The following is a 27,847-nucleotide window of genomic DNA, read 5'->3' as shown; positions in this document are numbered from 1 at the left end:
AAAGGGTACCCCCTGGAACCTCCTCAAAGGGTACCCCCCTGGAACCTCCTGCATGACGTAGCGCGACGCGCGCCATGTGAAGACGTACCGACGATGCACGTTGCCGCACGGCCCCGCCGCGTGTCGCGTGCCGTCGTCGTCGTAGTCCCGCTCAGCGGGGGCGTGGCGCCGCCCATCGACCACCACCACCACCCCGCCGCCGCTGTGAGCCAATCATGACGGAGTACTACGAGGAGGGCGGGCTGCTCTACGAGCAGTCGCCGCCCATGCACATCAAGGTGGAGTCGCCCGAGGGACCGCTGGGCGGGGGAGGACGAGGGGCCGTGTCGGAGGACGGGTTCCCCCGCGAGGACGAGGACTCGGAGGGCAGCTGCGAGCAGAACGGGGGAGGGGGCATGGTGGGGGGGCTTCCCTTCAACGTGGTGGTGGTCCACCCCAACGTCATGGCCCCCGGCATGTCCTCGGACGACCTGCTGACCCTGGAGCAGAGTGAGTAGAGCACGCACGCACGCACACGCACGCACGCACACGCACACGCACGCACAGGAGCAGAGTGAGTATAGGACACACACATTCACTCACGCACACACATGGCATGCAGCGCGTCGTGCTGCGACATGTGAGCTTGTAGATCTGCTATGTTCAGCATGCAACCAAGTGTAAAAGGACTTCTACTGGATCTCTTGTCCACTAGACCCTTCCTAACATTATAGTCTAGTTTTCATTTGTTGACAAAATTGTCAGTATTTTTAGTCTCCGTTTTAGGCATCATAGCTTAGTTTAGTTTTCATTTAGTTTCCAACTTTCCATTTGGTTTTCATAAGTGACAAAAGGTATAGTCGACGAACATTTTTCGTCTTAGTTTTAGTCGACGAAATCAACACTGCCCAGTCCTTTTGTTTTCTGTTGAAAACCAAACGCCTCCCGATCCGATTCCGACCATTTGATTTTGAGCATCTGCCGATACCTATTTGTCCCGATCCGATATTTATATTCTTTTTTAATACAACACTTATATGCCATATCACAACAGTACAATATCCCAAATCACAGACAATATCCAGTCTAATATCATTACATGATTATAATATTGATACTAGGGATGTCCTGATCACGTTTTATTATTATTATTTTAAATGACGAGATCGTATCGGTGCAACCCTAATGTGTTTGTTATTTTAGGTGAGAACCATGTTTAAGCCCTTTTATGGGTTCCTTTTCTCACCTGCACTTATTTTGTATCTTTTAATAATGTTATCTTTTTGTATGCCATCTTTGGTGAAGAGACTTGGTATTGGCGAATGAGGTACCTAGGTTTCTATATCTATGATGTCATCAGTGTTGGGTTCGTGTGGTCAAAACGGCGTGTAATACCTCCTCCCTGCAGACAGGGGGATGTCGGCAGCGCTGGCCGCCGCCGGCAGCGCGGCCAAGAGGAAGAGTCGTTTCAGCGGGGCGGAGCTTGAGGTTCTGGTGTCGGAGGTCACCCGCTGCGAAGGAGAGCTGTTCGGACCCGCCGGGCGGCTGCGGCGCCGCGAGAGGGAACGCATCTGGGCGGGAATCCTGGAGCGGGTCAACGCCGTGTCCAGGTAGGGAGTCATTATTAACGCAATCAGCACCGGGATTTCTTTCAAAATAGAAGCTCGGGTGCTGGGAAGATATGGCCGCTTTTACTCTGTAAGCCGTTCCGGGAGACATATTTTTGCTTGCTTACCTCGCTAAGATTACAATATAAGTCGCTGATGATCGCTCGCTTCATATTTTTGAACGAGAGGCATGTTGAAGTCATAAATGAAGAGCTTAGTATATCCATCTGGTCAAAACCACGGAGAGCTGGCCTGGGCCGTGGCTCAGCGGTCCAGGCACCTTGGCCGGTAGTCCGAGTCTGGCAGTGTGCCGCGGGTTCGACTCCCGATCCCGACGGCCTTTGCTGCATGTCACTCCCCCATCTCTCATTTCCTGTCAGCCTACTGTCTGTCCCTCTAAAAAAAACACAGGGAGCTCCTTAGATTATGTGCGCCGAGTCTTTCTTTGTGAACGGTAAACAGGGAAGTGAACGACAGCGCGCAGTAGTAGTAGACAGCGCGCATAATAGTAACATGTCTCCTGTGGTCCTCGTCCCCGCGTCTCCCCAGGGTTCCCCGCACCCTGTAATAATAGTAACATGTCTCCTGTGGCCCTCGTCCCCGCGTCTCCCCAGGGTTCCCCGCACCCTGTAATAATAGTAACATGTCTCCTGTGGTCCTCGTCCCCGCGTCTCCCCAGGGTTCCCCGCACCCTGTAATAATAGTAACATGTCTCCTGTGGCCCTCGTCCCCGCGTCTCCCCAGGGTTCCCCGCACCCTGTAATAATAGTAACATGTCTCCTGTGGTCCTCGTCCCCGCGTCTCCCCAGGGTTCCCCGCACCCTGTAATAATAGTAACATGTCTCCTGTGGTCCTCGTCCCCGCGTCTCCCCGCACCCTGTAATAATAGTAACATGTCTCCTGTGGTCCTCGTCCCCGCGTCTCCCTGCACCCTGTAATAATAGTAACATGTCTCCTGTGGTCCTCGTCCCCGCGTCTCCCCAGGGTTCCCTGCACCCTGTAATAATAGTAACATGTCTCCTGTGGTCCTCGTCCCCGCGTCTCCCCAGGGTTCCCCGCACCCTGTAATAATAGTAACATGTCTCCTATGGTCCTCGTCCCCGCGTCTCCCCAGGGTTCCCCGCACCCTGTAATAATAGTAACATGTCTCCTGTGGTCCTCGTCCCCGTGTCTCCCCGCACCCTGTAATAATAGTAACATGTCTCCTGTGGTCCTCGTCCCCGCGTCTCCCTGCACCCTGTAATAATAGTAACATGTCTCCTGTGGTCCTCGTCCCCGCGTCTCCCTAGGGTTCCCTGCACCCTGTAATAATAGTAACATGTCTCCTGTGGTCCTCGTCCCCGCGTCTCCCTGCACCCTGTAATAATAGTAACATGTCTCCTGTGGTCCTCGTCCCCGCGTCTCCCCGCACCCTGTAATAATAGTAACATGTCTCCTGTGGTCCTCGTCCCCCTGTCTCCCAGCACCCTGTAATAATAGTAACATGTCTCCTGTGGTCCTCGTCCCCGCGTCTCCCCGCACCCTGTAATAATAGTAACATGTCTCCTGTGGTCCTCGTCCCCGCGTCTCCCCGCACCCTGTAATAATAGTAACATGTCTCCTGTGGTCCTCGTCCCCGCGTCTCCCTGCACCCTGTAATAATAGTAACATGTCTCCTGTGGTCCTCGTCCCCGCGTCTCCCCAGGGTTCCCTGCACCCTGTAATAATAGTAACATGTCTCCTGTGGTCCTCGTCCCCGCGTCTCCCCGCACCCTGTAATAATAGTAACATGTCTCCTGTGGTCCTCGTCCCCGCGTCTCCCTGCACCCTGTAATAATAGTAACATGTCTCCTATGGTCCTCGTCCCCGCGTCTCCCCAGGGTTCCCCGCACCCTGTAATAATAGTAACATGTCTCCTGTGGTCCTCGTCCCCGCGTCTCCCTGCACCCTGTAATAATAGTAACATGTCTCCTGTGGTCCTCGTCCCCGCGTCTCCCCAGGGTTCCCCGCACCCTGTAATAATAGTAACATGTCTCCTGTGGTCCTCGTCCCCGTGTCTCCCCAGGGTTCCCCGCACCCTGTAATAATAGTAACATGTCTCCTGTGGTCCTCGTCCCTGCGTCTCCCTGCACCCTGTAATAATAGTAACATGTCTCCTGTGGTCCTCGTCCCCGTGTCTCCCCAGGGTTCCCCGCACCCTGTAATAATAGTAACATGTCTCCTGTGGTCCTCGTCCCCGCGTCTCCCTGCACCCTGTAATAATAGTAACATGTCTCCTATGGTCCTCGTCCCCGCGTCTCCCTGCACCCTGTAATAATAGTAACATGTCTCCTGTGGTCCTCGTCCCCGCGTCTCCCCAGGGTTCCCTGCACCCTGTAATAATAGTAACATGTCTCCTGTGGTCCTCGTCCCCGCGTCTCCCCAGGGTTCCCCGCACCCTGTAATAATAGTAACATGTCTCCTGTGGTCCTCGTCCCCGCGTCTCCCTGCACCCTGTAATAATAGTAACATGTCTCCTATGGTCCTCGTCCCCGCGTCTCCCCAGGGTTCCCCGCACCCTGTAATAATAGTAACATGTCTCCTGTGGTCCTCGTCCCCGCGTCTCCCCAGGGTTCCCCGCACCCTTTAATAATAGTAACATGTCTCCTGTGGTCCTCGTCCCTGCGTCTCCCCAGGGTTCCCTGCACCCTGTAATAATAGTAACATGTCTCCTGTGGTCCTCGTCCCCGCGTCTCCCTGCACCCTGTAATAATAGTAACATGTCTCCTGTGGTCCTCGTCCCCGCGTCTCCCTGCACCCTGTAATAATAGTAACATGTCTCCTGTGGTCCTCGTCCCCGCGTCTCCCCGCACCCTGTAATAATAGTAACATGTCTCCTGTGGTCCTCGTCCCCGCGTCTCCCCGCACCCTGTAATAATAGTAACATGTCTCCTGTGGTCCTCGTCCCCGCGTCTCCCCGCACCCTGTAATAATAGTAACATGTCTCCTGTGGTCCTCGTCCCCGCGTCTCCCTGCACCCTGTAATAATAGTAACATGTCTCCTGTGGCCCTCGTCCCCGCGTCTCCCCGCACCCTGTAATAATAGTAACATGTCTCCTGTGGCCCTCGTCCCCGCGTCTCCCCAGGGTTCCCCGCACCCTGTAATAATAGTAACATGTCTCCTGTGGTCCTCGTCCCCGCGTCTCCCCAGGGTTCCCCGCACCCTGTAATAATAGTAACATGTCAACTGTGGTCCTCGTCCCCGCGTCTCCCCGCGTCTCCCTGCACCCTGTAATAATAGTAACATGTCTCCTGTGGTCCTCGTCCCCGCGTCTCCCTGCACCCTGTAATAATAGTAACATGTCTCCTGTGGTCCTCGTCCCCGCGTCTCCCCAGGGTTCCCTGCACCCTGTAATAATAGTAACATGTCTCCTGTGGTCCTCGTCCCCGCGTCTCCCCGCACCCTGTAATAATAGTAACATGTCTCCTGTGGTCCTCGTCCCCGCATCTCCCCGCACCCTGTAATAATAGTAACATGTCTCCTGTGGTCCTCGTCCCCGCGTCTCCCAGCACCCTGTAATAATAGTAACATGTCTCCTGTGGTCCTCGTCCCCGCGTCTCCCCAGGGTTCCCCGCACCCTGTAATAATAGTAACATGTCTCCTGTGGTCCTCGTCCCCGTGTCTCCCTGCACCCTGTAATAATAGTAACATGTCTCCTGTGGTCCTCGTCCCCGTGTCTCCCCGCACCCTGTAATAATAGTAACATGTCTCCTGTGGTCCTCGTCCCCGCGTCTCCCCAGGGTTCCCTGCACCCTGTAATAATAGTAACATGTCTCCTGTGGTCCTCGTCCCCGTGTCTCCCTGCACCCTGTAATAATAGTAACATGTCTCCTGTGGTCCTCGTCCCCGTGTCTCCCTGCACCCTGTAATAATAGTAACATGTCTCCTGTGGTCCTCGTCCCCGCGTCTCCCCAGGGTTCCCTGCACCCTGTAATAATAGTAACATGTCTCCTGTGGTCCTCGTCCCCGTGTCTCCCTGCACCCTGTATTAATAGTAACATGTCTCCTGTGGTCCTCGTCCCCGCGTCTCCCTGCACCCTGTAATAATAGTAACATGTCTCCTGTGGTCCTCGTCCCCGCGTCTCCCAGCACCCTGTAATAATAGTAACATGTCTCCTGTGGTCCTCGTCCCCGCGTCTCCCCAGGGTTCCCCGCACCCTGTAATAATAGTAACATGTCTCCTGTGGTCCTCGTCCCCGCGTCTCCCCGCACCCTGTAATAATAGTAACATGTCTCCTGTGGTCCTCGTCCCCGCGTCTCCCAGCACCCTGTAATAATAGTAACATGTCTCCTGTGGTCCTCGTCCCCGCGTCTCCCCAGGGTTCCCCGCACCCTGTAATAATAGTAACATGTCTCCTGTGGTCCTCGTCCCCGCGTCTCCCCGCACCCTGTAATAATAGTAACATGTCTCCTGTGGTCCTCGTCCCCGCGTCTCCCCAGGGTGCCCCGCACCCTGTAATAATAGTAACATGTCTCCTGTGGTCCTCGTCCCCGCGTCTCCCCAGGGTGCCCCGCACCCTGTAATAATAGTAACATGTCTCCTGTGGTCCTCGTCCCCGCGTCTCCCCGCGTCTCCCAGCACCCTGTAATAATAGTAACATGTCTCCTGTGGTCCTCGTCCCCGCGTCTCCCCGCACCCTGTAATAATAGTAACATGTCTCCTGTGGTCCTCGTCCCCGCGTCTCCCAGCACCCTGTAATAATAGTAACATGTCTCCTGTGGTCCTCGTCCCCGCGTCTCCCAGCACCCTGTAATAATAGTAACATGTCTCCTGTGGTCCTCGTCCCCGCGTCTCCCCAGGGTTCCCTGCACCCTGTAATAATAGTAACATGTCTCCTGTGGTCCTCGTCCCCGCGTCTCCCCGCACCCTGTAATAATAGTAACATGTCTCCTGTGGTCCTCGTCCCCGCGTCTCCCCAGGGTTCCACGCACCCTGTAATAATAGTAACATGTCTCCTGTGGTCCTCGTCCCCGCGTCTCCCCGCACCCTGTAATAATAGTAACATGTCTCCTGTGGTCCTCGTCCCCGTGTCTCCTGTGGTCCTCGTCCCCGCGTCTCCCCAGGGTTCCCCGCACCCTGTAATAATAGTAACATGTCTCCTGTGGTCCTCGTCCCCGCGTCTCCCCAGGGTTCCACGCACCCTGTAATAATAGTAACATGTCTCCTGTGGTCCTCGTCCCCGCGTCTCCCCGCACCCTGTAATAATAGTAACATGTCTCCTGTGGTCCTCGTCCCCGTGTCTCCTGTGGTCCTCGTCCCCGCGTCTCCCCAGGGTTCCCCGCACCCTGTAATAATAGTAACATGTCTCCTGTGGTCCTCGTCCCTGCGTCTCCCCGCACCCTGTAATAATAGTAACATGTCTCCTGTGGTCCTCGTCCCCGCGTCTCCCCAGGGTTCCCCGCACCCTGTAATAATAGTAACATGTCTCCTGTGGTCCTCGTCCCCGCGTCTCCCTGCACCCTGTAATAATAGTAACATGTCTCCTGTGGTCCTCGTCCCCGCGTCTCCCTGCACCCTGTAATAATAGTAACATGTCTCCTGTGGTCCTCGTCCCCGCGTCTCCCTGCACCCTGTAATAATAGTAACATGTCTCCTGTGGTCCTCGTCCCCGCGTCTCCCCAGGGTTCCCTGCACCCTGTAATAATAGTAACATGTCTCCTGTGGTCCTCGTCCCCGTGTCTCCCCGCGTCTCCCTGCACCCTGTAATAATAGTAACATGTCTCCTGTGGTCCTCGTCCCCGCGTCTCCCAGCACCCTGTAATAATAGTAACATGTCTCCTGTGGTCCTCGTCCCCGCGTCTCCCTGCACCCTGTAATAATAGTAACATGTCTCCTGTGGTCCTCGTCCCCGCGTCTCCCCGCACCCTGTAATAATAGTAACATGTCTCCTGTGGTCCTCGTCCCCGTGTCTCCCAGCACCCTGTAATAATAGTAACATGTCTCCTGTGGTCCTCGTCCCCGCGTCTCCCCGCACCCTGTAATAATAGTAACATGTCTCCTGTGGTCCTCGTCCCCGCGTCTCCCCAGGGTTCCCCGCACCCTGTAATAATAGTAACATGTCTCCTGTGGTCCTCGTCCCCGCGTCTCCCCGCACCCTGTAATAATAGTAACATGTCTCCTGTGGTCCTCGTCCCCGTGTCTCCCCAGGGTTCCCCGCACCCTGTAATAATAGTAACATGTCTCCTATGGTCCTCGTCCTAGCGTCTCCCTGCACCCTGTAATAATAGTAACATGTCTCCTATGGTCCTCGTCCTAGCGTCTCCCTGCACCCTGTAATAATAGTAACATGTCTCCTATGGTCCTCGTCCTAGCGTCTCCCTGCACCCTGTAATAATAGTAACATGTCTCCTGTGGTCCTCGTCCCCGTGTCTCCCCGCACCCTGTAATAATAGTAACATGTCTCCTGTGGTCCTCGTCCCCGCGTCTCCCCGCACCCTGTAATAATAGTAACATGTCTCCTATGGTCCTCGTCCTAGCGTCTCCCTGCACCCTGTAATAATAGTAACATGTCTCCTGTGGTCCTCGTCCCCGTGTCTCCCTGCACCCTGTAATAATAGTAACATGTCTCCTGTGGTCCTCGTCCCCGCGTCTCCCTGCACCCTGTAATAATAGTAACATGTCTCCTGTGGTCCTCGTCCCCGCGTCTCCCCAGGGTTCCCCGCACCCTGTAATAATAGTAACATGTCTCCTGTGGTCCTCGTCCCCGTGTCTCCCAGCACCCTGTAATAATAGTAACATGTCTCCTGTGGTCCTCGTCCCTGCGTCTCCCTGCACCCTGTAATAATAGTAACATGTCTCCTGTGGTCCTCGTCCCCGCGTCTCCCCAGGGTTCCCCGCACCCTGTAATAATAGTAACATGTCTCCTGTGGTCCTCGTCCCCGCGTCTCCCCGCACCCTGTAATAATAGTAACATGTCTCCTGTGGTCCTCGTCCCCGCGTCTCCCTGCACCCTGTAATAATAGTAACATGTCTCCTGTGGTCCTCGTCCCCGCGTCTCCCTGCACCCTGTAATAATAGTAACATGTCTCCTGTGGTCCTCGTCCCCGCGTCTCCCCGCACCCTGTAATAATAGTAACATGTCTCCTGTGGTCCTCGTCCCCGCGTCTCCCTGCACCCTGTAATAATAGTAACATGTCTCCTGTGGTCCTCGTCCCCGCGTCTCCCTGCACCCTGTAATAATAGTAACATGTCTCCTGTGGTCCTCGTCCCCGTGTCTCCCCATGGTTCCCTGCACCCTGTAATAATAGTAACATGTCTCCTGTGGTCCTCGTCCCCGTGTCTCCCCATGGTTCCCTGCACCCTGTAATAATTGTAACATGTCTCCTGTGGTCCTCGTCCCCGCGTCTCCCCGCACCCTGTAATAATAGTAACATGTCTCCTGTGGTCCTCGTCCCCGCGTCTCCCCGCACCCTGTAATAATAGTAACATGTCTCCTGTGGTCCTCGTCCCCGTGTCTCCCCATGGTTCCCTGCACCCTGTAATAATAGTAACATGTCTCCTGTGGTCCTCGTCCCCGTGTCTCCCCATGGTTCCCTGCACCCTGTAATAATTGTAACATGTCTCCTGTGGTCCTCGTCCCCGCGTCTCCCAGCACCCTGTAATAATAGTAACATGTCTCCTGTTGTCCTCGTCCCCGCGTCTCCCCAGGGTTCCCCGCACCCTGTAATAATAGTAACATGTCTCCTGTGGTCCTCGTCCCCGCGTCTCCCCGCACCCTGTAATAATAGTAACATGTCTCCTGTGGTCCTCGTCCCCGCGTCTCCCAGCACCCTGTAATAATAGTAACATGTCTCCTGTGGTCCTCGTCCCCGCGTCTCCCCAGGGTTCCCCGCACCCTGTAATAATAGTAACATGTCTCCTGTGGTCCTCGTCCCCGTGTCTCCTGTGGTCCTCGTCCCCGCGTCTCCCCAGGGTTCCCCGCACCCTGCGCGAGGTCAAGAAGCGCTGGGACGACCTGAAGAGACGCAACGGCGGCCGGCTGGCGGACGCCCGCCACCGCACCTGTTACCTCCCGTCCACCAGGGGGAGCTCCATGCTGGGCCGGCCCTCGCAGGCCAGCCCCAGGCTCCAGCAGGCCCGGAAGCAGAGCAGCAGGGCCAAGAGCAGCTTCCCGTGCTTCACCGACTCTGATCCAGGTACAACTTTAATCATTATTATTATTATTGATATTATTATGCTTCTATGTCAGTGATTCTCAACCTTTTTCATGCCAAGGACGCCCAGGATTATCTGTATTTGGCTGTAGACCCCCATCTGGAAATATGTTGTTCCAGGGACCCCCCATCTGGCCCGGGGACCCCCCCATCTGGAAATATGTTGTTCCAGGGACCCCCCATCTGGCCCGGGGACCCCCCCATCTGGAAATATGTTGTTCCAGGGACCCCCCATCTGGAAATATGTTGTTCCAGGGACCCCCATCTGGAAATATGTTGTTCCAGGGACCTCCCAGAAGCAAAGATAGACCCCCATCTGGAAATATGTTGTTCCACCAGGGGACCTCCCAGAAGCAAAGATATGAGTCAAAAACGTTCACTCTGAAAGAATATATATTCAAAGATTTGGGCCACATTTTCACGATTAATTCTTTTTTACAAAAAATAGAAGATCTACAAGCTCGTAGCGCGGCACTCGGTGCCGAGCTTGTAGATCTGCTATTTTTCAATAGCTAAAGTATAACATAATGCTTAAAACACCAAAAGGGGTTTGCGTCCTGAATGGGTTATTATTATTATTATTATAAAATGCATTTCCAGACAACGTCATACTAGCCTCGGTACCCAGGCTTTTATTTTCGTTCGCGTTCGGCTCAAAAATGAAAAGACTGGGGGAATCCCATAGAGGGTATGCGTGTGACATCATCATCAAACCAGGAAGTTATGCGGGAACGCCTACTGAGTGGCAAAAAACTACTTTCTGGCCTCGACAGCCCATTCATCCAAACAGAAAAGTCATATCTGATTGCATTAAATGATGTTAAACGACATTAAACTCACTTTGTCACTCACTTTGTCACTCACTTTATGCATGCGCATACCCTCTATTGGAAATCCTGGCATTGCCAAATTTGGCGGTGTCAGTGTTCTCTGCTGTTTTATACCGGGGAGGGGAGGGGAGGAGGGGGGCGGGCACTCAGATTGGTGAACCAATAGGATCCACTGCCTGTTTTCGACCGGCACCCACATCTCTAGACCAGAAACCGGCTAAACTATCTAATGTGATCCTGGGCTCTACACACCCTCCGCCAACCTGGGGAGAGCAACGGACTGACCTCATGCTTCCTTCATGCCTGAGTGTCCAAGTTGCTCCTTTACACCTGACAGGGGGGAGTTTCCCTGGTTGGACGTAGCGCGTGGAAGGAACACGTTATTCCAACCAGTTCCTTTCCCCTCCATCAGGCGCCCCGGCTGTCCAGGGGGAGGCAGTTTAGAGACCAGGATTACTGCATGTTTTTTGTGAGGGTACCTACCCTAGGGGACACGGGGAGAACACGCAAACTCCACACAGAAAGGCCCTTTCGCCAACCCCGCCTCGGGTATGGGCACTGATGACGCGGAGGAGAGGACACGCCGCCAGCACCCACAGCGTCCCGAGCGGGAATCGAACCCAGGACCTTCTAGCTGTGAGGCGACAGCACTACCAACTGTGCCACCGTGCCCCCTTAAACGTCAACACTGACCAAAACTAGTATGTGTGGCGCAGAGTTAGTGGGTTAGGGCTAGGGTTAGGGTTCAGAAATACATTTATCACACTGTATTTCTATCAGAAATGCATGAATCAGATGGTAATTATGCCAGAAAGACTGTTACCAGACTGGTAATTCTGTCAGAAAGACACCCCATGGCTTCTGCGTTCGGTGCCACTCAAAGTGAGGGAAATCTCACCCCTAGTATCCAGTGAGGGATGATTTCACCCCTGCAACATTATGTTTTATGCTTATATTAGCCAACAGTGCCACCCCATGGTCACGTAATTCCATGTGACATGTTTTATTTCACCCATTTTAGTCTAGTGGGAGAAAGGGGTTGGCATGCACCCCCCAGAAATATACTTCTAATCAGTGTTTAGGCTCCCACATTTAGGAGGGTTGAATGCAGAGAGAGGACACATTTGACCAACGTGTACATTAGTATACGGTGATCCAACAGAACTGATAGATACTTTATTTGTCCTTTCGGAAATTTGTTTTGTGCACAGCAGTCATCAGGATACAGAAAACATATACAAACAAACGGATCACACAGTACATTGACAATAAAGAAACAATGCCAACAGAAGGCCACCAGTCATAGTTCCAAGAGGCGTCACATCACACTTTATGCACGGAACTGAGACGGGCCTGCTTGTTCATAAGTCCTATACTTATGGGAACAAACGATCTTGAGGCCCTAGCCTGCAGGGAAGGTACCATGTACCGTCACCCTGGTGGTAAGAGATGGTATTGGCTGTGTAACGGGTGTGTATTGTCCCTAGTAATAGCTTTCCCCTTCCTGAGTACCCAGGTCTCATACATTGAGGTCATACTCTCAAATCGTACCCCAGCTATTTTGCTGGACACGTTGATGATTTTATGGAGTTTGTTCTTATTAACCAATGATAATGAGCCATACCAGGAGAAAAAACAAAATGTGAATGCACTCTCCACAAAGGATCCATGGAAAAGTGCCATTACATTTTTTTCCCATGTTATACTGTCTCAGTCTGCGCATAAAATGCAGCCTCTGCTGAGTGCTGACCTTTACCTGCCCTTACCCTGCTGAGTGCTGACCTTTACCTGCCCTTACCCTGCTGAGTGCTGACCTTTACCTGCCCTTACCCTGCTGAGTGCTGACCTTTACCTGCCCTTACCCTGCTGAGTGCTGACCTTTACCTGCCCTTACCCTGCTGAGTGCTGACCTTTACCTGCCCTTACCCTGCTGAGTGCTGACCTTTACCTGCCCTTACCCTGCTGAGTGCTGACCTTTACCTGCCCTTACCCTGCTGAGTGCTGACCTTTACCTGCCCTTACCCTGCTGAGTGCTGACCTTTACCTGCCCTTACCCTGCTGAGTGCTGACCTTTACCTGCCCTTACCCTGCTGAGTGCTGACCTTTACCTGCCCTTACCCTGCTGAGTGCTGACCTTTACCTGCCCTTACCCTGCTGAGTGCTGACCTTTACCTGCCCTTACCCTGCTGAGTGCTGACCTTTCCTATAGATGGAATGAGTGTTGGAATTCCATGTCAGCTTGGAATCAATCGTTGAACTAAAAGACAAGTTGTTTTATGTTTGGTTGTGTGCAGGTGTCGCCATCTACAAGCTCACAATGTGTTGCGTTGTGAGCTTGCAGATCTGCTATTTTCGGCACACGACCAAGTACAAATCGGGCATTTTCAATGCCTGCCAAAATACATTTTAGTCGACTAAGTAAACCAGACTAAAACTAAAACATTTCAGACGACTAAAATACCACTAAATGGAACTGTATTCCAAAAGACTACAACTAAAATCAACTGTGAAGTAAATCCAAAGCGATGCTGTTATTTCCTCTCGTGTCCAGCAGGGGGAGGGGACGGCTCTGAGCGGGGGGACGCCCTAGAGAAGGACGAGGACCACCCAGAGAGGGACCACCGGGGGGACATGGGGGACCCCCCCGACTGCGAGGGGGGTCCGGACAGCATGGAGGACAAGCTGGGCCTGGGTCTGGGCCTGGGCCTTGGACCCCCGCCCCCCTCGGAGCGATGGCTGCCCCCCTCGCCCCTCTATAGCGCCCCCTTCTTCAACGGCAGCCCTCCGCCCAGGTCAGTGGCATCTCGTTAGTTGATTGATGATTGAAAACAAGTTGAGGGCCCAGGACGGAGATGTCCGTCCGAGTACTTAGTACGGTCTGATTAATGATATCAAAACCGATCGCATCGCTCCACAGCCTAGGAGCGCTTGTTGCGTAATCCTCGATGTTGCGCAACAGCGAGACGTCATCGAAAATGTTCCCTGCCTGTTTAGCCGACGACAACGAAAATCTTAAAACGTTAATAACTCGCGATCTAAATCATCCCGTCCAATTATAAAAAAAAGTGTATAAAAGTGTACGGGCCCCCCGCTGTCCAGTCGCTAGTCGCGATAGATTTAATCTCACCTCCCGTTGTTGTCGATCGCATCGATAGTGTTTTGGCTACACTTAGCTGCTACATCCACATCGGGAACAACATCCGGTCCGTCGGTAAAAGTGCTCCGTGTTTATATATCGCTGGGCACATTTTATTAATGGATTAAATAACCCCGGGCAATGAATGTGTTAACAGTTTGGAAAAATAGCACAGGAAAGTACAGTTCAATACAGTGCTGCACGGTTCTTGCTCAAATGTGAATCTCGATTTTCCTGCACGAGAGATTTGAGATCACGATTCTCACACGATGCTCATTTTATTCCCATGAAAGTATTATGGTCTTTAGTCTGTAGTTGCTGAACATTAACTACTTTCAAAATGTGTCGCCTGGAGCCAGAACTACTGTGGCTTTAAACAGACAACATCAAAGTGCTTAACGACTTAAACCTCTCTTGTGGCAAAAACACGAGAGTAACTCAAATGAATTGGACAGCCAACCAGTGCTGCACGAGTCTCACTCAAATTTAGAAATGAGATCGCATAGGTGACTGAATCTAGAAAATAGCCGATCTACAAGCTCACAGCGTGCCTCATGATCTCATCATGATGCGATGTGAGCTTGTAGATTGTCTAGTTTACAAAAAGCAAAGCTTTTGCACACCTACAGACGACAGGTGCGTAGGAGAGGGTACGGTGCCCCCTACAGGCGACAGGTGCGTAGTATAGGGTACAGTGCCCCCTACAGGCGACAGGTGCGTAGGAGAGGGTACGGTGCCCCCTACAGGCGACAGGTGCGTAGGAGAGGGTACAGTGCCCCCTACAGGCGACAGGTGCGTAGGAGAGGGTACGGTGCCCCCTACAGGCGACAGGTGCGTAGGAGAGGGTACGGTGCCCCCTACAGGCGACAGGTGCGTAGGAGAGGGTACGGTGCCCCCTACAGGCGACAGGTGCGTAGGAGAGGGTACGGTGGCCCCTACAGGCGAAAGGTGCGTAGGAGAGGGTACGGTGCCCCCTACAGGCGACAGGTGCGTAGGAGAGGGTACGGTGCCCCCTACAGGCGAAAGGTGCGTAGGAGAGGGTACGGTGCCCGACAATGAAAAAGGAACAAACACCCGAACACTGTCTTCAAATGCAGTAAACCAACTTTAATATGCGGCCTGATGAAGGCTGCATAGGACGAAACGCTGCTGTTTCCCTATTAACAGTTTGACAGCCGCTAATTGTTTACTCCAGTGTTGCGCCGCTGCATAATACGACATTCCCGCTATTTGTTTAATGCGTTTAATTCTCTGTTTTAAAATGATTAAAAAGAAACAGCGCATTTATCCGAGGCCGTCGCGTTATGATGACGAAACCGGAAATCAAGTCTGGGCTGCTAGGGCTTCTGGGAAATTGAGCCCAATGCAAGTGAACGGGGGGTTTGTTTGGACTACAACTAGCTCTGCACTGTGGTTTCGTTTCGCATTGTCATGGCCGCTGGCTCGTCTCATCATGACAAACCATCATTTTTCGCCGGATGTTTTTGGTTGAAAGCTGCAAATACTTCAGCGTATGCTCCAAAGGTAATAAAACAATCTCGGCAGCATTGGATATTTGATTAAAATGCGGGGAACGCGTAGTATGGTGTCAAAGTGTTAAAAGTTGGTTCACTGCATTTGAAGACAGTGTGCGGGTGTTTGTTCCTTTTTTTAGTTTACATTAACGACATGAATGCTGCCTGTAACTGCAAATTGTTCCTGTTTGCTGACGACTCAGCACTCCTGATCTCGGGGGAGGACAAAATGCAGGTTCAGAACTCACCAAAATCCAAACTTGGCTTACCGATAACAAACAAACAGAATCCATTCTTTTTGGGAGCAAAAATGCTCTCATTAAATAGGTGAGTCAATTTAGGAAGAAATATCCCTTAACCCCAAAAAAATTGATACACAAGGTTTTTCAATGGATTCTGGTAGTATTGGGCATGTTAAATAACATACTAAAAGTCTACCAAAATCTACTCTCCAGAATGCCGTCATTTTCAAGATTGCGTCCCAGACAGAGTTTAAAATGGCCATATATCAAATGGGAAAACATTTTCAAAGTATTTTTCAACTTATTCTAGTACCTCTGGACATGCTTAAGAACATACTACAAATTTAGGAAAACTTTGGGAAAGGCATCATTTCCAAGATGACGTTAAAAATGGCAGGCTTATAAAGCTTATAAACAGCTATACTGTATATCTCAATTGAAAATAAATTATACAAAAGGTTTTTCACTTGATTCTTGTACCTGTAGACATGCTTATGAACATACAAAAGATTTAGGAAAATACACCTTCCGGAAAGGCTTCATTTTCAAGATGCCGTTCAAAATGGAAGCCGGCACCGCTATACTGTATATCTCAATAGAAAAAATGGATACAAAAGATTTTTCACTTGATTCTGGTAGTATTGGCCATGCTAAATAACATACTAAAAGGCTACCAAAATCTACCTTCAGGAAAGGCTTCATTTTCAAGATGGATTGAGATATAGCAATTTTAAGCTCCCGGACGGCCACAGCCACGGCTGCCATGTTGGATGTCATCTTGAAAATGAAGCCTTTCCTGAAGGTAGATTTTGGTAGACTGTCAGTATGTTATTTAGCATGGCCAATACTACCAGAATCCATTGAAAACCCTTTTGTATCAATTTTTTTGGGGTTAAACCTTATATTGATTCACCTAACTCCAGCTTTTCACCAGAGGAGAATTTTTATACATTATTTCATCCAAAATGAGTTAATAGCACAGGCAGACTCTTCACATACTAGAGCATGTCAATGTAAGAGCTGAAATCCATATGGATATGGATATATAATATTGATACCAGGGATGTCCCGATCACGTTTTTATTATTTTATTTTTTCGACACGATTATTTGATCAGCCCCGCGATTTCCGATCACATGATGGGACTGGGACAACCCTAATTGTAAATTGGAAAAATGTAATGATGTTCCCTCCCTCCCTCGGCGGCGGTAGCCCCCAGCCCTCTCTGGGGGCGGGGCAGGGACCCCTGGAGGCCCCTCCCCCTGGGCGTGGCTCGTGGCTGGAGGAGGAGCTGCGGGTGCTGGGCGAGGCGGCGGTGCAGCTGGGCGACCGCGTGGAGAGCAGCCTGAGGGAGTTCGGCGACGGCTTCCGCCGCGACCTGCGCACGCTGGTGGCGTCGCAGGAGTCGCTGGCCGCCAGCCTGCAGCAGAACAACGTGCTGCTGCAAAGGTAATAATACTACTACTAATACTACTACTAATACTACTAATACTAGTGCTAATACTAGTACTACTAGTACTACTAATACTACTGCTACTGCTACTACTAGCCTGCAGCAGAACAACGTGCTGCTGCAAAGGTAATAATACTACTAAGATCATAGCTACTACTAATACTACTGCTACTACTAGTACTATTAATACTACTAATACTACTAGTACCAGCCTGCAGCAGAACAACGTGCTGCTGCAAAGGTAATAATACTACTAAGATCATAGCTACTACTAATACTACTGCTACTACTAGTACTATTAATACTACTAATACTACTAGTACCAGCCTGCAGCAGAACAACGTGCTGCTGCAAAGGTAATAATACTACTACTAATACTATTAATACTACTAGTACTATTAATACTACTAATACTACTAATACTACTGCTACTACTATTAATACTACTAATACTACTAATACTACTGCTACTGCTACTACTAGCCTGCAGCAGAACAACGTGCTGCTGCAAAGGTAATAATACTACTACTAATACTATTAATACTACTAGTACTATTAATACTACTAATACTACTAATACTACTGCTACTACTATTAATACTACTAATACTACTAATACTACTGCTACTGCTACTACTAGCCTGCAGCAGAACAACGTGCTGCTGCAAAGGTAATAATACTACTAAGATCATAGCTACGAGCTTGTAGATCTGCTATTTTTGAAAAATGTGGTGCAATTTTTTTTAACACAATCTGTGCCAGGAACGTTTGGTTCCTGGCACAGAACGTTTTTAGCAGCACACCCTACCTGTGCCAGAACGTAATTTTATGTTTTTTTTTTATCCGACGTGCACGCGATGTGCACACGGACCATGCTTATTTATTATTTTATTTGTCCCTTTTCTCTGGCACCTGCACAACACTTTCTGTCCAACACAGGTGGCACAGATTGTTTAATATATATTCTTTCAGAGCGAACGTTTTTAACTCATATCTTTGCTTCTGGTGCGGGGGGGGGGGGGGGGGGGGGGGGGGGGGGGGTTGGTCCCTCGAACAACATTTTCAGATGGGGGTCGGCGGCCAAAAAATACAGATAATCTTTGGGATCCTTGACATGAAATTGTCTGAGAACCACTGATATAGAAACTTTTCAGAAACTGTCATGATTTAGAAGACATTTGTAGAATCTGCTCGCAGGTCTTAATGGTTAATTATTAATGATGATGATGACCTGCGCCCCCTGGTGGCGTCAGAGCCTACAGCAGAGTAACGGCCATTTTTAGTTCTAGTCTTTGTGTTTTGAATAAAATTCCATTTAGCTTTAGTTAAGTTAATTTGGCAGGCCTTGATGCCGACTCATAATGGCAGATTTTACACTTGGTTGGATGCTGAAAATAGCCGATCTACAAGCTCACAACGATCTACAAGCTCACAACGCATCGCAGTGTATTTTCAGAGCACATAAAACGACTCGTCTTTTAGTTCTACTGGATCTCTTCTCCCACTATAGTCCCTCCCTAACATTTTAGACTAGTTTTTCTTTGTTGACAAAATCGTCAATATATTTAGTCAGTTTTAGTCATCATAGCTTAGTTTTTTTTTCTTATTATTTTTCTTCAGTGTAAAGATAGTGTACGTTGCAAAGACGCAATGATGCACGTAGCTGCTCCAAATCAACCCACAACCACAACGTGTCTGTGTGTCTGCCCGTGTGAACGCACCATATGAATCCAGTGTTGTTTTCGTCGACTAAAACTAAGACGAAAAATGTTTGTCGACTACCTTTTTCCACTGACGAAAACTAAACTGAACCTACATGAAAACTAAGCCATGATGACTAGTCGCAGCGTCCACAACACTGCGGCGTGTTGTAAACTTGTAGATCGGATATTTTCAGCAAGTGAAAAAAAGTCCCACCTAAACACAACAAAATCAGTCATTAGGACGGCATCAAGGCCCGACAAAATATACTAAATCAACTGTAGATTTAGTCGACTAAAATCTTATGATATTTAGTCGACTAAAAACTAAACTACATTAAAACATTCCAGGTGACTAAAATGTGACTAAAACTAAATGAAAACTATTCAAGAGACTATGACTAAAACTAAAAATCAAAATGTTCCTGCCAAAAACAACACCGTATCAATGTTATTTTCCTCCCCCCCCCCCCCCCCTGTATGTGCAAAGGCTTCTGGGAGTTCTGGAGGCGCAGCAGCAACAACCAGCGCCTCCCGCTCCGCCGCAGCCTCACCACCGGGTTCACCAACCGCCGCAACACGTCCCACCACTGCCGCCGCAACAGGCTCCTCCCACCCCGCTGCAGCTCCAGCCGACGGACCTACAACCCAATGAGCAGCCGTTAGAGCAGCAGCCGCTGCACGCACACGCCCACGCAGCACAACAACAACAACTCCCCCGGCGGTCCAATAATCCGTCGGTCGGCGGCACGGCAGCGGTGGTCGCCGCCACGTCTTCGCCGCCCCCGGAGCCCGAGACGACGCACGCCGGCACTTCTTTCCGCCCCGATCCTCCTCCTCCTCCTCCTCCTCCGCTCCCCCCCACCCCCCCCGCCACCGCCCCTGTCCCCCCCGGGGGCGCCACCACGGCGGCGGGAGCGAACGGACCGCTGCAGCGGCCGCGGCGGGGCAGAACTGTGGACCACAGGCGACGGAGGAGGCGCTGAGGAAGAAGAAGAAGGCCGTGATGATGGTTTCCGCGGCCTTCTATGACTGTCAGAAGAACCGCCGTGATATAAAATAATAATAAACAGCAGACCGACAAGCCCACGTGGTGTCGTGTTTGTGTTCGCCGCGTTCCTCCTGTGGGCTTGTACGCCGGGTGTCCTCGGGGGGCGTTCCTCCTGTGGGCTTGTACGTCGGGTGTCCTCGGGGGGCGTTCCTCCTGTGGGCTTGTACGTCGGGTGTCCTCGGGGGGCGTTCCTCCTGTGGGCTTGTACGTCGGGTGTCCTCGGGGGGCGTTCCTCCTGTGGGCTTGTACGTCGGGTGTCCTCGGGGGGCGTTCCTCCTGTGGGCTTGTACGTCGGGTGTCCTCGGGGGGCGTTCCTCCTGTGGGCTTGTACGTCGGGTGTCCTCGGAGCGCGCGCGACGTCGTCGTCCCGCAACAAACAAAAGTACGATTCAGACTTTCCGTGTGAAACGTGGACCCGATTATGCTCGACGCACGCATGCGCACACACACAGTCAAACACACACACACACACACACACACACACAGAGAGAGACACAAACACACACACACACACACACACACACAGAGAGACACAAACGCACACGCACGCACACACACACACACACACACACAGAGAGACACACACACACACACAGGGTCGAGCGTTGTTGAACTTGCTGTCAAAACGTCTTGCTTGAAATCATGTTCTTCTTTCCCTTTGTTTTTTCTGTTTCTGTTTCTATTGATGCTGTTGTAAATAACATGTTGTAAATAACATGTTGTAAATGACATGTTGTAAATAACATGTTGTAAATTACATGTTGTAGTAAATAACATGTTGTAAATGACATGTTGTAAATAACATGTTGTAAATGACATGTTGTAAATAACATGTTGTAAATTACATGTTGTAGTAAATAACATGTTGTAAATGACATGTTGTAAATAACATGTTGTAAATGACATGTTGTAAATAACATGTTGTAAATTACATGTTGTAGTAAATAACATGTTGTAAATAACATGTTGTAAATGACATGTTGTAAATGACATGTTGTAAATGACATGTTGTAAATGACATGTTGTAAATGACATGTAGTAAATAACATGTTGTAAATAACATGTTGTAAATGACATGTTGTAGTAAATAACATGTTGTAAAGGACATGTTGTAAATGACATGTTGTAAATCACATGTTGTAAATGACATGTTGTAAATGACATGTTGTAAATGACATGTTGTAAATAACATGTTGTAAATGACATGTTGTAGTAAATAACATGTTGTAAAGGACATGTTGTAAATAACATGTTGTAAATAACATGTTGTAAATAACATGTTGTAAATGACATGTTGTAGTAAATAACATGTTGTAAATGACATGTTGTAAATGACATGTTGTAAATGACATGTTGTAAATAACATGCTACGAACTGAGATTTAGTCTTAAGGGCCCTATCTTGCCTAAGTTGCCTTACCCCTTATCCCTAAACTCTTTAGCCATGTTTTACTATTTTGAAGAAATAAATAAATAGTTCAAATAGCCGATCTAACAAGCTCACAGCATATCGATGTAGGTCAGCAAGTTGGAACTATTTCAAAAGGTTTTATAAAATAGTCAAATCTGGCTAATAGGTTTAGGGATGTAATGTAATGTGACGTGCAAGATAAGAGCCCCTAGTTGTGTCAGGCAGAATGCCTCGTCCGTCCTTAAACCAACTGACCGTATGCACACCGCGGCCATCTGACCAGCACGGTGGTCACTAGGTGCTACTTCCCATCGACAGCCCATTACATCCAAACAGAACAGTCCTATCTGATTGTTTTAAACGACGTCAAACTCACCCACATTGCAGGTACTTGCAGGTGATTCTTTTTTGGGAGTTTGGAAGCGCTCGTTGGAACTCACTCAAACAGCCCATGCGTACCACCTGTTTTGAATTTGCACATAATGCAGGAGGCAGCAGGAGGTTGCTTTACTGATAACGAGCGCTTCCAAACTCCAACAAAAATCACCTGCAAAGAATGTTTTTTTGGACGTAGCTCATAACATGTCTACGGTGAATTTTCATGAAACAAATACTTTGCAGATAGAGAGTGGATAATTCAAGCTCTGCAATGTTGCTGAGTTTGACGTTGTTTAACCCATTTTGGGCGGGAACCCCTTTTCGTGTTGGCATTATGTTATGCTTTAGCTATTGAAAAATAGCAGATCTACAAGCTCATAGCACGCCACCGAGTGGCGCGCTACGAGCTTGTAGGTCTGCTATTTTTGAAAAATCGGAGAACGATTGACATAGAAACATAACTTTTTCAGAAAACTGTCAGGATGTAGAAGACATTTTTAGAATCTGATCTCAGGTCAAAATGGTTTAATACAATCAGAAAGTACTTTTCTGATAGGATGAATGGACTGTCTGTCAATGGGAAATTGCAGCGAGTTGACCATCGTGCGGCAAGATGTCCATGGTGTTGCATACGGTCAACAGAGCAGTGCAGTCTGACGTCATTCACACATCCTCCTACCTGGGTGGCGTTTGTACGTTTTTTTCCCCCATTTTTTCGTTGTATCGCTGCGTCAAATAAGAACTGTGTTCCAAAAATAAACACAATGATCCTGGCAGCTTGACTCGTTTGGATATGAAGAATCAACTGACTGTGTGTGAGGTGCCGGCCGGCCTGCCGTCTATTCGACCGCCTAGGGCCCAGGGAGAGTTGCTAGAGCCCCCCCCCCAAAAAAAACGTCCTCAAAGTCACGCATCCAACAAGCTTTGAACTGAGCAGATTGCACTTTCCGTTCCAGAGATAATGGCCAAAACGGCCACTTTGGCTTCCATTGATTTTGGCCGTTATCGCTCGTTTTTCTTTGATAACACATTAAACACAGGCTAGGAGGTTGGTTGTTTCTTTGATAACACACTAAACCCAGGCTAGGAGGTTGGTTGTTTCTTTGATAACACACTAAACCCAGGCTAGGAGGTTGGTTGTTTCTTTGATAACACACTAAACACAGGCTAGGAGGTTGGTTGTTTCTTTGATAACACACTAAACCCAGGCTAGGAGGTTGGTTGTTTCTTTGATAACACACTAAACCCAGGCTAGGAGGTTGGTTGTTTCTTTGATAACACACTAAACCCAGGCTAGGAGGTTGGTTGTTTCTTTGATAACACACTAAACCCAGGCTAGGAGGTTGGTTGTTTCTTTGATAACACACTAAACACAGGCTAGGAGGTTGGTTGTTTCTTTGATAACACATTAAACACAGGCTAGGAGGTTGGTTGTTTCTTTGATAACACATTAAACCCAGGCTAGGAGGTTGGTTGTTTCTTTGATAACACACTAAACCCAGGCTAGGAGGTTGGTTGTTTCTTTGATAACACATTAAACACAGGCTAGGAGGTTGGTTGTTTCTTTGATAACACACTAAACCCAGGCTAGGAGGTTGGTTGTTTCTTTGATAACACATTAAACACAGGCTAGGAGGTTGGTTGTTTCTTTGATAACACACTAAACACAGGCTAGGAGGTTGGTTGTTTCTTTGATAACACATTAAACACAGGCTAGGAGGTTGGTTGTTTCTTTGATAACACACTAAACCCAGGCTAGGAGGTTGGTTGTTTCTTTGATAACACATTAAACACAGGCTAGGAGGTTGGTTGTTTCTTTGATAACACACTAAACCCAGGCTAGGAGGTTGGTTGTTTCTTTGATAACACACTAAACCCAGGCTAGGAGGTTGGTTGTTTCTTTGATAACACATTAAACACAGGCTAGGAGGTTGGTTGTTTCTTTGATAACACACTAAACCCAGGCTAGGAGGTTGGTTGTTTCTTTGATAACACACTAAACCCAGGCTAGGAGGTTGGTTGTTTCTTTGATAACACACTAAACCCAGGCTAGGAGGTTGGTTGTTTCTTTGATAACACATTAAACACAGGCTAGGAGGTTGGTTGTTTCTTTGATAACACACTAAACCCAGGCTAGGAGGTTGGTTGTTTCTTTGATAACACACTAAACCCAGGCTAGGAGGTTGGTTGTTTCTTTGATAACACACTAAACCCAGGCTAGGAGGTTGGTTGTTTCTTTGATAACACATTAAACCCAGGCTAGGAGGTTGGTTGTTTCTTTGATAACACACTAAACCCAGGCTAGGAGATTGGTTGTTTCTTTGATAACACACTAAACACAGGCTAGGAGGTTGGTTGTTTCTTTGATAACACACTAAACACAGGCTAGGAGGTTGGTTGTTTCTTTGATAACACACTAAACCCAGGCTAGGAGGTTGGTTGTTTCTTTGATAACACACTAAACCCAGGCTAGGAGGTTGGTTGTTTCTTTGATAACACATTAAACACAGGCTAGGAGGTTGGTTGGTGACACAGAGTAAAGTTCACTTTGGCCTGACTGGGAGAAATCGCTGACGTACTAACAATGTCGCCGGATTAGTTAGTTTTCGCCAGAAACGGACGATACAGAGACACCTCCCCGACAATATCGCAGAGGCACTTTTATTTTTGGACCACGATGCTTATATGAGACTATTCTAAGATGTTATTCTCCATAGAGGAACCCGGGGATGAGCGAGTGACATCACGATGCTTATATGAGACTATTCTAAGATGTTATTCTCCATAGAGGAACCCGGGGATGAGCGAGTGACATCACGATGCTTATATGAGACTATTCTAAGATGTTATTCTCCATAGAGGAACCCGGGGATGAGCGAGTGACATCAGGACTATTCTAAGATGTTATTCTCCATAGAGGAACCCGGGGATGAGCGAGTGACATCAGGACTCCTGTGTGCTCAATGCATTTGACCAGAGGACTTTGACCTTTCACCTTTGGAGATTATGCACTTTTGAACACCATCAGACTTAGCATGGACCATGGTACCGGTATAAAATCACATGAACCTTGTTCTGGGAAGGTCAGTAATCAGTCGACAAAGACCTTGTTCTGGGAAGGTCAGTAATCAGTCGACAAAGACCTTGTTTTGGGAAGGTCAGTAATCAGTCACATGAAAAGCTTGTAGCAATATGCACATCCCCCCCCCCCCCACACACACACACACACAGTACTTTAACCCATTTAGGCCTGACGTCGAAATAAAAAAAAAGTATATTCAAAGATGTGTGCTGGGGGCGTGTTCCCTCCTCCGCGTCATCAGTGCCCATACCCGAGGTGGGGTTGGCAAAAGGGCCTTTCTGTGTGGAGTTTGCATGTTCCCTAGGGTAGGTACCCTCACATGTTCTCCCTGTATCCCCTAGGGTAGGTACCCTCACATGTTCTCCCCGTGTCCCCTAGGGTAGGTACCCTCACATGTTCTCCCCGTGTCCCCTAGGGTAGGTACCCTCACATGTTCTCCCTGTGTCCCCTAGGGTAGGTACCCTCACATGTTCTCCCCGTGTCCCCTAGGGTAGGTACCCTCACATGTTCTCCCCGTGTCCCCTAGGGTAGGTACCCTCACATGTTCTCCCCGTGTCCCCTAGGGTAGGTACCCTCACATGTTCTCCCCGTGTCCCCTAGGGTAGGTACCCTCACATGTTCTCCCCGTGTCCCCTAGGGTAGGTACCCTCACATGTTCTCCCTGTGTCCCCTAGGGTAGGTACCCTCACATGTTCTCCCCGTGTCCCCTAGGGTAGGTACCCTCACATGTTCTCCCCGTGTCCCCTAGGGTAGGTACCCTCACATGTTCTCCCCGTGTCCCCTAGGGTAGGTACCCTCACATGTTCTCCCCGTGTCCCCTAGGGTAGGTACCCTCACATGTTCTCCCTGTGTCCCCTAGGGTAGGTACCCTCACATGTTCTCCCTGTGTCCCCTAGGGTAGGTATACCCTCACATGTTCTCCACGTGTCCCCTAGGGTAGGTATACCCTCACATGTTCTCCACGTGTCCCCTAGGGTAGGTACCCTCACATGTTCTCCCCGTGTCCCCTAGGGTAGGTACCCTCACATGTTCTCCCCGTGTCCCCTAGGGTAGGTACCCTCACATGTTCTCCCTGTGTCCCCTAGGGTAGGTACCCTCACATGTTCTCCCCGTGTCCCCTAGGGTAGGTACCCTCACATGTTCTCCCTGTGTCCCCTAGGGTAGGTACCCTCACATGTTCTCCCCGTGTCCCCTAGGGTAGGTACCCTCACAAAAACATGCAGTAATCCTGGTCTCTAAAACTACCTCCCCCATGCCAGCCGGGGCGCCTGATGGAGGGGAAAGGAACTGGTCGGAATAACGTGTTCCTTCCACGCGCTACGTCCGGCCAGGGAAATTCCCCCCTGTCAGGTGAAAAGAAGCAGCTTGGACTCCACATGCATAGAAGGAGGCATGAGGTCAGTCCGCTGCCCCCCCCAGGTTGGCAGAGGAAGTGTAGCGCCCAGGATTACATTAGATAATTGGCACTGGGTGAAAAAACTGGGTTGCAAAATCGTGGGATAAAAATTATAGAGAAAAAAAAGATGTGTGCCACATTTTCACGATTTTTCAAAAATAGCAGACCTACAAGCTCGTAGCGATCTGCTATTTTTCAATAGCTAAAGCATAACATAATGCTTAGTTAAAACACCAAAACGGGTTCCCGTCCAGAATGGGTTGAAAACACATAAAACAATCAGTGCTGGACAAGGAAAACTCAAAGAAAAGAAAGAAAATCGACTAAGTGCTCATGGAGGTGCAGAAGAGTTAAGAAAAGTAGCCTGGAGCTTCAAAGGGAATAAAATGCAGAAGAAAAGGTGGCGATCTGAGAACTCAGAAAAGTTTTATTTTTAAATGAGAGGGTGGATATAAAAGCAAGGTACTTTATTAACCCATTTAGACCTACGTTAGATTCTACAAATGTCTTTTAAATCATGACAGTTTTCTGAAAAGCCCCCATGTTTCTATACGTCGGTGGTGCTCAACCTTTTTCATGTCAAGGACCCCCAGAATTATCTGTATTTGGTCGCCGGCCCCCATCTGAAAATATGTTGTTCCAGCCAGGGACCACCTCCACCTCCTCCCCAGAAGCAAAGATTTGAGTTGAAAACGTTAGAATATATAAAGATTTGCGCCACATTTTCACGATTTTTCAAAAAATAGCAGACCTACAAGCTCGTAGCGCGGCACCGAGTGCCGCGCTACGAGCTTGTAGGTCTTTGATGCTCTCAGTTTGATGCTCTCCCGTCGTGAGTTTATTCTAGGTTTTGCCGCCACAGACCTTATTTAATAGCCCTTCGCTAAGTCCCTCCCCAACCCGTCCTTGTCCAATAGGCACGTTAGCAGCGCTAAGTCCCTCCCCAACCCGTCCTTGTCCAATAGGCACGTTGGCAGCGCTAAGTCCCTCCCCAACCCGTCCTTGTCCAATAGGCACGTTGGCAGCGCTAAGTCCCTCCCCAACCCGTCCTTGTCCAATAGGCACGTTAGCAGTGCTAAGTCCCTCCCCAACCCGTCCTTGTCCAATAGAGCGTCGCAGTCCCGCCTCCAACCCTGGACCAGGAAATGAAACCCAATGCATTATTCTCATAGACATTTCTTAAAGTATTTATTTAAAGACGGTTACGCCGCGGACAAAGCCAACTCGAGTCGTGACAACTCATGACAACACAAACAATATTTTGGACCAAACAAATAATTACAAAGAAGAAAAACAACAAAAAAAGTGTTGTAACCTGCCGTTTTTTTCTTCTTTCTAATTATTTGTTTGGTCCAAAATATTGTTTGTGTTGTTATGAGTTGTCACGACTCGAGTTGGCTTTGTCCGCGGCGTAACCGTCTTTAAATAAATACTTTAAGAAATGTCTATGAGAATAATGCATTGGATTTCATTTCCTGGTCCAGGGTAGGAGGCGGGACTGCAACGCTCTATAGGCACGTTAGCAGCGCTAAGTCCCTCCCCAACCTGTCCTTGTCCAATAGGAACGTTAGCAGCGCTAAGTCCCTCCCCAACCTGTCCTTGTCCAATAGGCACGTTGGCAGTGAGGAGACCGGGCAAGCTGTCCTTCCCCCCCATTGAGATGCAGGTTACATGACGGGATTTCTCCATGTAAATAATGGATCATTTCAGTAGCAAGAGCATCCAAATGTCCTCTAAATCTAGTCAACCAGGCCTGCAGTAGGCTATGCACTGGACACATGTCTTCTAAATCTAGTCAACCAGGCCTGCAGTAGGCTATGCACTGGACACATTTGCATGACATTATTTAAATAAACTAGAGATATGAGGGAGAAATCAACTTTTATCGACCACGCG

The 27,847-nt window shown here is 49.3% G+C and overlaps 1 protein-coding gene across 2 annotated transcripts; it reads left to right on the top strand.

The window, feature by feature from the left end:
- The first annotated feature begins 210 nt into the window (after positions 1-210).
- Positions 211-20,378, top strand: LOC306924242 (uncharacterized protein). 2 transcript variants are annotated; one of them, XM_079502679.1, is made up of 6 exons: positions 211-489; positions 1,388-1,589; positions 9,518-9,741; positions 13,144-13,381; positions 16,694-16,930; positions 19,125-20,378. In XM_079502679.1, the coding sequence occupies exons 1-6, from the start codon at positions 216-218 to the stop codon at positions 19,618-19,620; spliced, it is 1,671 nt and encodes a 556-aa protein (XP_079358805.1). In that variant the 5' UTR covers positions 211-215; the 3' UTR covers positions 19,621-20,378. The 2 variants fall into 2 exon arrangements, with proteins under 2 accessions (XP_079358805.1, XP_079358804.1); XM_079502678.1 differs by having other exon boundaries at positions 13,141-13,381.
- The last annotated feature ends 7,469 nt before the right edge of the window (positions 20,379-27,847 follow it).

The sequence above is a fragment of the Electrona antarctica genome (genome assembly GCF_951216825.1).
Source record: "Electrona antarctica genome assembly, chromosome: 6".
Classification (NCBI taxonomy): Eukaryota; Metazoa; Chordata; class Actinopteri; order Myctophiformes; family Myctophidae; genus Electrona; species Electrona antarctica.
Note: the sequence above shows the minus strand (reverse complement) of the source record. Positions and strands in the feature narration are given on the sequence as shown.